The 14,489-nt window shown below is 41.8% G+C and overlaps 1 protein-coding gene across 1 annotated transcript in view; it reads right to left on the reverse strand.

Annotated features, from left to right (window-relative positions):
• Positions 1-11,219, reverse strand: part of fbn1 (fibrillin 1) — a 44,336-nt gene extending 33,117 nt beyond the window's left edge. Inside the window, exons 1-6 of the mRNA XM_085907427.1 lie at positions 11,019-11,219; positions 10,587-10,845; positions 7,425-7,507; positions 5,942-6,040; positions 5,616-5,711; positions 4,709-4,804 (exon numbers count right to left, since the gene is read on the reverse strand). Of these exons, the coding sequence (XP_085763553.1) occupies positions 4,709-4,804; positions 5,616-5,711; positions 5,942-6,040; positions 7,425-7,507; positions 10,587-10,762 (550 nt within the window). The 5' untranslated portion in view covers positions 10,763-10,845; positions 11,019-11,219. The remainder of the gene's footprint in view (positions 1-4,708; positions 4,805-5,615; positions 5,712-5,941; positions 6,041-7,424; positions 7,508-10,586; positions 10,846-11,018) is intronic.
• Positions 11,220-14,489: the final 3,270 nt, after the last annotated feature.

Genomic DNA, 14,489 nt, shown 5'->3' on the forward strand with positions numbered 1-14,489 from the left:
TCCTTAGTCTGCTTCTGCCCTAGTTTTGCAAAGAGGGGGAAAAAATTCTGGGACAATTCCATTAATCTAGTCACAATACCAACATTTTGACTTTGATACTCGACCTGGATAAAGTACCTCGACACCAGTTCTGAAACAATACCATTAAAGTGGGAGTCAAGTCAATTTTTTATTTTATTTTTTGCATTTATATGTTCTATGTAATACCACTCGTCGGTATCGTGGATAATATTGTGTTTGCGGAATATGAGTTCAGCTGAAAACCCAGCCATTGTTAAGCACTTGCTTACTCACAGTGCTTACTCACCTTGAGAATGTCTCATGGCCAAACCCCAAAAACAAGTGAGCTGTGACTATTGTTACCTGAGCCCTTATACATAATACTCAAATCCAAAAATATTCCAACATAGAGACAAATCATTTTATTTTTGCTTAAGTTTGAGAAGAATTATGTCCAAAACTTGGGAATAGCCAGTCTAGGGAAGAGGAATCTCAAAGGCTGCATATCAACTGCAAACATGTTTATGGAGCCCAGACGGGGGATTTCCATCCCACTAGAAATAAAGCTAAAAAGATAATTCCCTTAATCCCAAAGTGTGCATTCATTTATCCCCCATACATCACCTTCCCCCCAAACAGCAGCTCTCAACCCCCCTTTGGATTGAACAGTATCAACAAATCTTATAAGGGTTGGTAGATGTCAGCAAGAAATAAAGCATAGGCTACAAAGGGTGTGTGGAACTTGTACCTCTATACAGTAAATAATCGACCCAAAAAATCATTTCCACATTTTACAGCAGAAAACAAACAGCAGGAGAAAAGACAAGTTCCAACAGCGCAGTTGTTTGAAACAAACGGGACATTGTGCGCTCCTTGTGTGGACCAGAGCCCAGCCCAGGCCCGTCACGTGCAGAGCAGCCTCCATGGTGTCTCTGCCTCTGGCGGCAACACTGTGTGAACCAGAACTGGGTCATTTCTCCTTCTCCCCTCCCTCTTCCTCCCACCCTCACCCTCAGTCTACATCGCAGACGTATGTTTGCCATTGTTTAACTACGACCTCCGCCCAAACACAAGAGGAAACTAAATACAGTATACTGATACAAGTATTAATTGTTGACTTGTAAAATGGTGAAAAACAACAATGACGACAGAATTAAAGTTCCCAGTGCGGAAATGAGAGGTTTTACATTTTCTCAGAGTAACTTTTGGGATTAATTTTAGTTGTCGGTGTCACAAGATTCAGTTTCACCAATCAAATGGAGCCAGGCAGTCACTTGAGCATAAAGTCATCACAGCCCGACACAGAAGCAACGTTTTCAAACTGACGCGTCATGTGAAACATGGCAAAAATCTATATTTACCTTACAGGGATTCGACAACTCACCCTAACCCAAGTGAGAAAAGAACGGCTCGGTCATGAACTGGGATTTACGTACCCCTAAAAATGCCGGCATCTAAGCCTTCAACAACTCCACTTTGGAGAATTTGCTTTTTACAGATGTTACTGGGGCAGTAAAGCGCGTGCAGTTGTGAATTAAAGTAAAATGTAAGTGTCGACTTGAGATAAATAGGGAGAGGCTGAACGTGGTGGTGTCATTTCATCTGTCCCCTCTCTCCATGAAGTGTGTGCAGCTGGGGTCAGGGATCCACCCATGGCCTGTTCAGCTGGGAGTGCTTGCACGTGTTCATGCACATCCGCACACACACACACACACACACACACACACACACACACACACACACACACACACACACACACACAGAGTCGTCAGAATCCCCTCTAGTCTGGCCAACGATGATCTCAAAACAGACCAAAACTCACAAGAATGTTGCTCTCTTTGTTTCACTGCTCTACTTTTGGAAAACCATTCCCAAACTATTTGGAAAATTGTTCACACACTCTAATGACTCTTTTGGTAAACATGTACATGTGATGTTGAAGCAGTGGGTTTATTTGAAACTCAAGGCCAGTCATTTAATGTCTGTACAAGTCAAGATATTGTGAACACAATAGAAATACAGTATCTGCCTCCCCAAGGTCATGTGTGCTGGATGCACAACAACAACTTTGCCAGGCAGGAAGTGGGTCCAAACATTTCCTTGGATTCATTCCAAATCGCACAATTGCATTTGAACAACTATTCTGTAGCCACTGTTTGTCAATGTCAATGACTACACGACTACATACTTAAAGCTGTTCCTAATAATTTGGTAATGTCACTTAAATAACCTCTTAAAAGTGAGTACATCTCTCACATTTTTGTAAATATGTTTTGAACCAATTTTTCTGATTATAAATTGCTCCAGAGTATAAATCGCGACCGTCAAAAATGCGTCATAAAGAAGATGACAAAAAACATGAACTGGGGGAAAGTTATCTAACAAAATCTGAGAACCTAGAACAATAGAGCTCAGACTCACACCCAAAATCCTGTTTCTTGATTGTGGTTGCATTCGGAAATACAACCCGTGCGTGCAATGCCTCACTTCCACCTATCAGAATCTTGGACCGCTGTTCAAATTTGCTGTTCAGTTATTCAGAGTGCCCCTAAAAGGAGTGCCTGAACCCGGTACGTCAGACAGTACAGATGGAAACAGTTCAAGCACTAACTGCTGATTGGTTTATAACATAGGCCTTCACAAATTAATGAGAGGGGAGCACCATTATTTTGCAGCATTTTCCAGCAATGCCCTAAACTTTTGGGCATGGAGTTCAAAACTTTATTCCCACCGGAATTCTCTGCCGCTCTTTTATGATGACATCATGGAGCAGGTGGATGCGAAAGATTTTGTTTTCTTCCACTATGTAATCTTAGAGCCTCCGTAGATCTGTATTACTTTTGCGTACTATCACATACAGCTCTCAGAAGGATAGGTATTTGTAAAGACAGAATTGCAGTAGTGGTACCCAATACTGTGGCTGGCTGACGTCTGAGTCTTGGCCAAATGAGGTCTTAAATCCGGCCCATCAGCTAGTTTCAACAAAACTCGGGGTTATCTTACCGCTGAGGTTTGCACTGGGCTGGAGCAGATAGAAGCAATCCAGTGATGTACTTTGCGTACTGCCTCATTTAAGTTCAAACTGTCACCAACAACCCAAGTTACCGCAATTGCTTAGAAATGCTTGATTTCATCAAATGAGTGGATGCGATCATCAGCCTTATGGACAGCTGTGGCCAGTACCACATTCCAGCCTAAATCACATTTAGGAGCAACAAAGAAAATATTGACGAACCAGTCTGCATTTTTGGGCGACTAAGTCGTGCATGTTTCTTGCTGTGGCCAGCTGGTCTGCAGACAACCGATATGTTCACGTTGGAAGACAAACGTTTGTGTGTGTGTGTGTGTGTGTGTGTGTGTGTGTGTGTGTGTGTGTGTGTGTGTGTGTGCTTGTGTGTTGACGAATAGGATAAGATCTAGTTGAAATGGGACACAGCTCCATTTCAAACATTCAAATTGTGTGAAGCTAAGTGTTTTCAAGGTTGACTGTACACATGAACTTCATTCATTCGGTCGTCAAGGAAATGCCTGTGAAAGTGACTTAAATGTAGTCGAAACACTAACACATCCATAGGCCTGTTTCTGTCTCGGTGAAGACGAAATAAAACATGAACTCAATGGAAACATAAATATGGGTACGTCAGATTGTCATTGTCACAAAACTGTGAGAAAAAAAACGAATTTGCACATTATTCCTACTTTGGGCAGACGTGTGTTTTGTGGCCAAATATTGTGGCATAACTTTTTTTGTCCCTCATGTCATACCTGTAAATATCATCTCCCAGTCCAAGTGAAAGGCCAGCAGCACATTTGTCACATGCCATTCAGCCATTTACAGATCACACAATGTAATGAGTTATATAGGCAAGTATTTAAACGTTTAACTTTGAGTACCCCCCCCCAAAGGTCTGTGCACAGCCATGTTCAGATGCTGCGTTATATAAAATATTCATACAGTACATTACTTCTTAACATTTGGTCTGATGTTCTAAAAAAACTGTTCCTGTCATTTGACCTGTGATGTACTTGCTAGATAATTGCACAATAAAAAAATGTGCGTGCAGCCATTTGAAAATAGCATTGTCCCACATCACCAAGCTTCCACACAGGAAAGGAACAGAAAGCCCACTCCAGTGTGTCAAAGTGTGTTTGAGCAGATAAGGCCTGTTGCTAACTCATCCGGCTAGCAGATAGCGTCTTAATAGTTTCAGGGTTGAAGAAAACACTGAAGTAAACCAGGACAGATCGTCCACCAGACGCCTCTGAGAGGCCCCTAAAGTCTGGACTCGTTAAAAGGGACAATACTAATTAGGAGCTCTGCTGACAATCCAAATATTAGCTTTACGAGGTCAACACTTTGACCTCTACTGGTCATCACTGCAGCAGACCTCGAGCATGTCAGCTCTCACACGTTTGACTTTAAGACGTTGCACAGGCGTGTATATTTTGGAGCATTCACAACCACAGGAGGTTGGGAAGATTTGGGCTAACAAAGCGAAAAGCAAAGATGTTACATTCCCCAGAGCTTCATTGCAGAGCAGATGTGGAAATTGATGCTCACCGCTGGGCACAACATGTCAACATTTTGGTTGCACAACAAACCTCATTCGGTGGCACAAATTCCAAAAGGTGGATTCGGTTACAGAATAAACATTCATCACCCAGTTCTCACTTATGCTCTGAAGGCAAGATGAGTAGTTTTCATTACCTTTCTCGCACTGTGCCCCGGTGAAGCCGTAGGTACACACACATCTGTTGGGAGCCACACATCTTCCTCCATTAAGGCAGCCATTTTCACATACCGCTGGACAAAAAGAGACGAGGGTTAAATTTGGTGGACATAACATGATCTCAATTTTTTTTTCATTCAAAATGAATTTCAACGTGTCACCTTGGTCTGACGATGTCAAATTCTAATTGAATTAGTTGATGTATTATCTAGTCCATTCATGGTTCAAACACCTGTTGTGGATTTTGCCATTTAGCTTCTTGTTTGCAAACAGCAAGTTGTGCAAAACTTACACACTAACTCGTTGGTCATGTGCACGAAAAAGTTTAGAGATGGTCATATTACATTATGTAGGTACATATCCCAAAAGTTTAATCAACACCGCAACACTTTAGTACTACGTCAGAAAAAATGCCATCAAAACCGAAGAAGAATGTAGTATTTTTGGCCCATGTAGCAAACTCGAGTGTTGTTATATAAACACGTAGAAAAGTCAATGTGTTCCGAATACAATTGTGTGTTTATAGAGGCAAAGGAGCAACAATAAAATATAAAATACAATCCCTCGTAGTGGGTTAAAATAAAGTTACAATAACAATGTAATTGGGAATAATTGTATTGTATCCTAAATTCCTTTCTGAGGGTCAATCGGAACTGAGGTAAAAAAGAATATTTTTTGTACAAATGGAGTTACTTATACAGCTGTCCCTAATGTTCAGGAAGGTTTGTCTTAGAATTGTGTCCAAAAACAGAACAAAATTTGGAGCAAAGCCAGTTGCTGTGTGCTGGAAGGCAACATTATATTCAGCTTACAATACATCCCGTAAAGTGTTGCTAGTTTGTACCAGATTGTGTCAAAAAGATCAATATAAGCAGCGATACTTACGTTGACCACAATGGTTTCCCACATAGCCTTTCTGACAGATGCAGTTGTCCTCAGCACAAGTGCCCCCGTTCATGCATCGGATGTTACAGTGCTGAACTGTGGGCAGGACAACACACTTAGAATAAAATTTATTATTTAATTTAAATTTAACAATCAACTGGGAGTGGCAAATCAATAGCTTTGCCTCCTATTTGCAAAACCATAAAAGAAAAAAAAAAGTACCGCCAGCATCTCTCTATATTGTGTTTTGTTTCGCTGCAAAATGTACCAAGAAGCCATTAGATTCCATTCACTGTGCCAAGTTAAGAGACGTGCTGTCGCCCCACCTGATTTGGATCCACAGGACGTGGCAACTTGGCCGGTGGGGCAGGTGCACATGTTTGGTCTGGAGCAGAAGCCATCTCCGCAACTGCTGCGACATATGGCTGCAAAAAGAGCAACGTACATCCACGTTTCATTTCAGGAAGTCTTCAATGTGCGTGCGAGAGAACGTAATTGATGCATCTGCTGAAGGTTTTACGTTTCACTCGCAGAGGGTGTAGCTATGATCTCAACCTCATCAACCCTCAAAATCTCCAAGCGACTCCAGTACAAATGGGGCCCGATCTTTCTTAACCCTAATCATGGTCATGTTATAGCTGGCGCCATATGTTGCTAGCTGAGCCATTCTCTTTTCTGACTTGCCATAAAAGTGCACTTGGGAAGTGTTTTTAGTTGCCGCCGGCTACTTTTTTTTCGCTCCCCGGCTTTTTTTCCCCACAGCCTGCTGGTGGCTTTGCTGCATGGCCTCAGCTCTGGTCAGGTAGAGTCCAGCCACTGACCCCTACTCCCCGAACCCCACTGCTAAACAATGTCATTAGAGCCGTGACAGGCATCCTGGCAGCCGGCCGCCCCGCCAGACTGCGCTCGTATGAGAGTGCGGCCTCTCAGACCTTCCTGTCTACTGAGAGAGGGGGAGAGGACGAGAACAGAAACTATTAAAAGAAACTGCCAAAAGAATGCCAGTGTAAATGAAGCAGAATTAAAAATTTCCACTTGCTTGAGGTCACGTTGTCTGCTCGCACTTTATTAAGAGGATTTGACTCTCCTTGATAAACATCATTATCCACTCTCTACTGCAATGTCACTCCAATTAAATAAGCAAATAAGTGGGGAGTTGGAATTATAGGACAACATTTCCTTTTTTGCTAATTTGTGCAATGTCGAGCCCTCAGGGGCAGCGAGGCCTTCTCTGGTAGCCTAAACAGTATCAGATGTACTCACCTACATTCACTAGCTAAATTTTAATAGGTGTGCCATCAACAGTGAGTAAAGTGAGTAAATTATTACCAAGTATTTTTTGCCATCATTATATAATGCTTCGCTTGTCTACACAGATTCCATTATCCAGTATGTAAATAGTTAGTCATCCGATTGAAACGTCAAGTTCGACAAGCCACTTGTACATATGAATACATTTAATAATCAGCATCTGTGGTATTTTATGGAAAAATATATTTGTTTTTGACACCATTAGATATAACTGATTCTGAGTTGCTCTATTTGAAAAGCGTGACACATATTGCGTTTTGAACGAAAGTGATGGTTTTTCACAAGTACAGCGTGATTACGGCGGTATTATATATATATATTAGATTAGATTAAGTTGGGTAATTCCCACTGAAGGCCCAGTTGTCAAAAGTATAACCCGCCAAAAACAGGATTCACAAATAAACACATGACTGTCCTTTGAATGCTTTCGGTTACCAATATTAAACTTCTTAGGTCAAAAATTCTGGTCTGTAAATGTTTGTTTTAAATGATACTCACGGACAATGCACTGGTTTCCCCCAATCAGAGTCTTCCATCCTGGGCAGCAATAAACATTGTTCCTTGAGCCACACACATTGGGTCTGAAGAGAAAAAATAGAATATAATACATTGTATAGAACAATTCAGGTTTTAGGATGAATGGGCATAACACAAATCAAAGTCCATTGTCAAACAGCGAAGGAATGTATACCTATGTACAGTATATGTGCACAATCCAATGAGATTCAACACGAGTGGCTGAGTTTTGATTGACGCCATAAGAGCTGTATTAACTTAAAATACATGTTTTGATCGTGGTTGAAATTTGCACTGTATCACACCCACAGTCGATTCAAATTTTGCTCCTCTTATTTAGTTTGATTAGGTAGCCAAAATATCAAAACCCCATCTTAGAAGTGCGGGCCAACAACATAAATGTTTATATTTGTTCTGTCAAATGATACTAATTTCTCATTCTCTTGGCCGCACTGCTTTTATGTCCATAGGAATGTTGCATCTATATTTGTTTTTGTCTAATCAGATTTCCGATATTGTCAATCTAATCTGCCTAGGGCCTTCTGGCTAATGTAATTTAAAGGACAGAAGAATCTTATACATGTTTTCGAGATATGAGTCACTGCTGGGGTAGGCTCCAGCACGGCCGCGACCCTCGTGAGGATAGGCGGTTCAGAAAATGGATTGATGGATAACAAAATTTTATCTTGTGAGCGCAAATTTGTGACGTGAGCACTGTATAATAACAGTAAATTGACTTTAATTCACTTCACAATCAGCAGTCATTTGGCAAATTGTGATAAAACAGCGGCTTCAAGCCGTTTAACGCCACTCCCACTTGAAGTTTACGATGAAACTAAACATATATATAAAAATATATATAAATCAATGTTGCCAAAGAGAGGCCCCCTCTGCATAAATGCAACATATAATGAATGGGAAATGGCACTGACATGCTAATGACTAGCATCAATAGTGTTTTCAGAACCTTTTAAACAATAGGTATTTGAATACAAATGGTGGAGCAACACATAGATAGACAATATAGCAATATTTACAGACATATATTCTTTATCCACTATGAATAAAATGAACTAATATTATCATATCTTACAGAGAAACAGTTCTCACTGACAAATAGCTGTAATATTATATTGCCGATTGGTGGTCAAGGCGGGCATACCAGAAGGATCGGCAGAGTGATTTAAATTGCAGCAAAAATCATGATTCACCATATACAGTGGAGCCTCGGTTTTCAAACACAATCTGTTCCAGAAGGCTGTTCGAGAAGTGAATTGTTCGAATTCCGAATCATATTTCCTCATTACAAATAATGGAAAAAATGTAATCCGTTCCAAGACAATAAAAACCCGCCTTTTTTAAGCATTTTTTCATTTGCGCATTTTTGTCCGATCGCGCTACTGCAGCTGATTAGAGTTGATGCAATCCTCAGAGTAACGAGAACGTAATAACGAACGGAGTCAGTTGGCATGCGGGTCCTCTCGGCTCATCTCGCGAGGTTCGACAACCGAATTTCGTCCGACATCCGAAGCAAAAAAATCTCACATTTTTTGTTCGAATACCGATTTGTTCGAGAACCAGGACTTTCAAAAATTTAGGTTCCACTGTAATTAGTTTAATTAGTTCATGATAATATATTATTTTATTGAATTGGATTATTACGTTTTGGAATTTACCATAACAAAGTAATATTTTTAGCAATGAGACTGCTTCTTTAGCCGATCGGATTAGTTATCGGTATATCAGGTGAGTACTATAATGTAATTTATTTATTATTTAGGGTTTTTTACATTAGCTAAATACTCATAGTGAACTGCTCCACATGATGAACATGTCACAGTTGCATGCTGTTATATCACCGAGAACATATCTATGCTGCATGAGGTAAGAAAAGCAAAATCCTGAAGCACCTTTGAAAAAATATTTCCTGTTGATGTCAATACATGAGCCACTCTGCCCCCTACAGGTGTGCCCGAGGCTTACATATGTCAGACTCCAATCTGCACTGACCTGCGGGGTCATTGGATGTAACTCCAACCAGATCCATGAGGTAATCACGAGGATGTCAGAAACATTCTTCTGGTTTTAAGTCAGCGTGACACAGCACGCAGTCTTCCAGAACGCAGATGTTCACATAAATGAACTTAAAGTGTGTCAAAAAAAAAAAAATGTCTACTGTGTGACCTTCATCAGCTGTTTGCTGTCATCGCTGCGCACAGATGGCCTTTTTTGGGGGGGCTTTTTTCTTCTGCCTTGCGTGCTTTTATCCTCTCGCAAATACACAAATGCACATGCAAACCCACACTTACACTCCAGCAGAGAACTGTGTACAGCTGCAGATGTGATTTATCCACATTTTTTAAGGCCAGAAAAAGGATTAGGTTGTTCCTCTGTCTCGCTCTCTCAGTCTCTCTTTCTCTCTGCCACAGCCACACACGACCAATGGCCTCCTTTGTTTGGATGTAATTTATTATTGCAGGCAGCAGGAATGTGATCTCCATGCCAGTATTTAATTGTGAAGCTTTGCTCCAAACTTCCCCATCATGGACAATCTTACTCATCTCAGGCAGTCTTGCATTGTTGTTATTATTAAAACATGCACATATATTGCCCGACCTTCAGGGCTCATAAAGGACGTACGTGTGTTACAGCCTGAAAAGCGAAATTCCACGAGTAATTGAGGAATATTTTTTGTGTTAAGTGTTGGGCATTTGAAGTTGCACAGTCTCATTTTAGAATTTTATCTATTTAACTCTGGTTAAAAATAAATCAAACAGAATAATTACTGTAGATATTCAAGTTGGATGACTATGTTTTACTTGAGTTATAGTTTGTTTAATCACAGTTTTACACAAGTTTTGGTAACTCCACTATCCACCAAGGCATTTTTATTTAACCCCCCCCCCCCCCAAAAAAGTGAGCTTTTCAGCAAATAGGTAGACAGGTGTCTAAGTGCCAAACTCCGAATATGCGGGGGTTCACTATATACAATATGAGACACCTGCATGTGAACGCAATAGTGAGAGATGCTCTTTGAAAAGAAGAAAGCATGTGAGTCGCCAGAGAATGAAGAGAAAAGATGGAAATAAAATCAAGGCTGCCCATATGGGTCTAATGGTTGAGGGATTATCATAGTCACATTACCCTCTGAGCACGTCCGTCCCTCCCCTCCTTTTGGCTCTGCCGTTTCTGGAGTCGGTGGTTCTGACCTCTCCGGTGTCCAGAACCTCTGCGGCGTCTCCGAGCAGGACGCAGAGGGACAGCTGGGCCACCAGAACCAGCTGCAGGAGCCGTCCTCCTCCGCTCTTACTGTCCTGCATATCCACTCCTCGAGTGTGCAGTGTCCTTAACTAGATGTCCAGCCCTCTAACTGTGGAACTTGTGTGCAGTTTTGGAGTCAAAGCTGCAAAAACAATAAAGAGAGCAGAAAGGGGGGGGGGGGGGGCACAAGATCGTTTAAGGGCAAAACAATTCCATGGCACTCAGTAAAACATCTGGTGCGTCGTGATTAGTCCTTTTTGGAAGTTGGTTAAAGTCGCAATAACACGCAGTGTAAAATAAATAATAAATCATTACCTTGACTCCCAGGGAGGATTCTCTTCACACCCACCAGAGGAGTTCTTCTGGCTCCCGTGCAGGTATGATGATGATAAAAGTTTAGAGAGCAGAGTGCAAGCTTCCGAAGGACGCCTGGTGAATAGATGCGCACGGTCACGCGCGGAATGGGTCCGTGCGCATCCAGCTGCGTGTGGATCCACGAGAGATCATTCAGAGGAGCTGACGCATTCCACAGGAGGAGAAGAGGGCTGAAAAGTCACTGAGGCTTTCTCCCTTACTCGGCTCTTTCCTCATCCCTTGCCTTGCTCAAACCCTCCGCCCCCCCCAAAAAAAGTTACCGAGTCATACCACCCCACCCACACCCATCCGAATTCAGCTCTCGCGAGAGTTAAGACGCCAGTGCCAAAAGCGCACAAATTGCTCTGCATGTTTACTTTGGACTTTTGCAATGATTAATAGAATGCCCGAACGTACTTGCACTGTAAATTTATTAGAAGTACAGAGAGTTGGAAAAAAAGAGACTGGTAAAAGACAAACGTGGCTCCTTTACTTTACTAAAGCAATGCGACAGTGAGCGCCCGGCCGGCGCGCTGCGGGCGGTTGCGCGATCGGACCAAATTAAGCTCCCTGCGCACTGAGGTCCACTTAAACTTTGGAATGTACATCAGGACTTTAAAAGTATTTTCTAAATTTCAGCGACGGCTCTGTCACAATGTTGCGACCAGCGCGGTGCAGTTGCGCGGTCGGCGGAGCGTTACGGTTGCGCGTCGGCGGTGCGCTGCAGTTGCGCGATCAGAGAAAATTAAGCTCCCTGCGCACTGAGGTCCACTTAAATTTTGAAAAGTACATCAGGACTTTAAAAAATATTTTCTAAATTTCAGCGACGGCTCTGTCACAATTATGCGACCAGCGCGGTGCTGTTGAGCGGTCGGTGACGCGCTACGGTTGCGCGTTCGGCGGTGCGCTGCAGTTGCGCGATGGACAGAAATGCGCCAATAAAAAAATGCTTAAATGCTGTTACTCACAAATCCTCTGCAATCGCTCTCAACTCTGTAATTTGCAACTATAATATTGGTTCTTCACAGAGGATATATAAGATATGCCAATAAATAATTTTCTATTGTCTGTCTTCATGTGTTGAGTCAACATTCGTGTTCTAATATCTGTCTTCTATCTTTACCGTACAATTTCCTGAGGCACAAGAACTCGGCCATAGTAAAAGTGAGTATAGTCGTGCCATTCACTCAGTATTGAATTATATGCTGTTAATATTTACTGTGTGCGTACAGTATGTTTTGAGGAATTTGGTCTAGGCAAGTGATAGTTTTCACACACACGGCTTCATGTCTGCCGCCCCACCCAGCAAATAAAGAGCCCGCCCGGCTGTGCTTGAGTGTTCTGTCATTCTAAAAGTGAGTGAGACCTGCTCACACACTCCTCCCGCTCCTGGCCACGTTTCCTCTTTTTGCTCAAACGTTAGTTTCTGCACCTACATAACTATCCCGCCTCATGCACTTCTTCAATGACTATGAGAGCTGGGTTCAAATCGAGATAAGCTACTATGAGGATCACCAATGAAGTGGTCCAACATTTCGTGGTGTGTGGCGGTTTTACATGAAAAAAGAAATGGTGGCAAAGCAACCACTTTAATTATAGACCACCTACCACTTCAGAATACACTACTCTCTTCCTGTTTGCTGTGAACTTTCAATGTCAGTGTTAAAATCAGTGCAGTGCACTGATCCTTAAATGTAAGAGTTCCAAAAAAAACATTTACAACATCAATATAGTTGCTCCAATAGTTAGTTCTATACATGTCACACATTTGCTTGATGCTGGCCAAAATCCTTACGTTGTATTAGACAAACGTGTGTGTGGAGTGGAAAACAAGGCCATCTTCTCTACCTCTAATACTCATCATAGTAGGCGAAAGGAGTAAAAGTACACCCATTAAAAAAAAAAAGACACCACAGGTTTCTTGAAGCAGCTCACCTGCTCTTGTTCTCAGACACTCAAACAGAGGGCCGTGTCCGTCGCACCTCCATTTGATTGTCTTCCCGCCCTGTCAAGCCTAGCCTCAACAATACTGCACTACTTTCTTCCCCTCACTCTGGAAAGTCCTGCCCTCTGCAAGGCCTCTCCATCACGCCTCTAGTGCCAAGAGTTTTTGTTTGCCTCAACGCAGCCAGCTGTCAGTTCAGGCGGCTTCTGATAGCTACCAGCTTTTTCGCATCAATGTCTCAAAGATTTCTGATATTTACTTTATTTACAGTATGGCTTGTTTGAACACCTGCAACTCCCAGACACACGTCCTCCCAAAAATACCCCAAGACCACTCCCACAAAATATGGAGGGGCAGCTTTGTCCGTTCATAAATCTCAATGGCCTTCCTTAGATGTTCTCTGTATGAGTAAGTCCAGTGAGAGTCAGGTGACCCTTACATACTGACTTGTTTTGACAGCAATAAATATATTCTAAATCTCATTCGTTCACTTTAAAAAGTCCAAGTCATCTATAGGATAGTGTGAACAGTGTTCATGGGGATATTTGAATTAGTTCCGGAAAGTCACCACATTTCACACAATATTATGCACCTGTTGGACTTTGAAGGGTCAAGGGGTGTCCTAAAACCATGAAAGAAAACAAATTACCATACAGTGCAAGAAACAGAAGTCATACAGAGTTCAGAGGGTGTCTTGGCACCGGCGTAAGAAGTGCACCTGCAAAAACAAGTCCCCTGTAATGTTTTCTCAGAATCTTTGACAAAGGATTAAGCCATTTATTCATGTCGGACATGAAAAGATCTGTAGTTCACAACTTGATACGCACAACAGTTGTGAGGATGCTTGTGTCAAAATTGACTGTCAATGTGCTTTGAAAATGAAAAGTATGGAAGGATTAGCAGGTGGTCAGGTCAAGTCAAACATTTGGAGGGATTCAGCTGCCTCACCTTGTTTTTGATTTAAAATATTCTACAGAATGTTCCTAATCCACTACACATTCTGTTCTTCGGATTTGCCAAAAAGTCATTCAAATTGTTTTACTATGTAAAACGTTTCATCCAGATCCACAACCATCCACTGGAACCAAGACAATTATCGTACGATCCCACTTCAACGTTATAAATTACAGCTTGATTTGATGTGATTTGACAGCTATTGGCTTACAGTAGTTTGAGCATGTTAAAATGGATTTTTCTTGATCAATTGTACTTGCGGTCAAATATGATATGATTGTGTTTCTCACATTTGAAACAGCCGGAGGGAAAACAAATCACCAGTGTTGGAATTTTAGGAATCATGCAGTGGAAATAAGTCCTTGGACGAATGCATAACCATCGTTTGTAAGTTTAGCTTTCAGGGAGGGGGAAGGATACAACACGAAACGAATGCTGACTCTAGAGTCTGTGCTAATAGAGAGCAGCAATAAAACTCAAATGATTGGATTTTTTGGATGGCTGAACAATATGCCACGAGGCAGATGTGCCTA

This window comes from Syngnathus leptorhynchus, chromosome 3 (assembly GCF_054491065.1).
Source record: "Syngnathus leptorhynchus isolate UIUO chromosome 3, UIUO_Slep, whole genome shotgun sequence".
In the NCBI taxonomy this organism is placed as follows: domain Eukaryota; kingdom Metazoa; phylum Chordata; class Actinopteri; order Syngnathiformes; family Syngnathidae; genus Syngnathus; species Syngnathus leptorhynchus.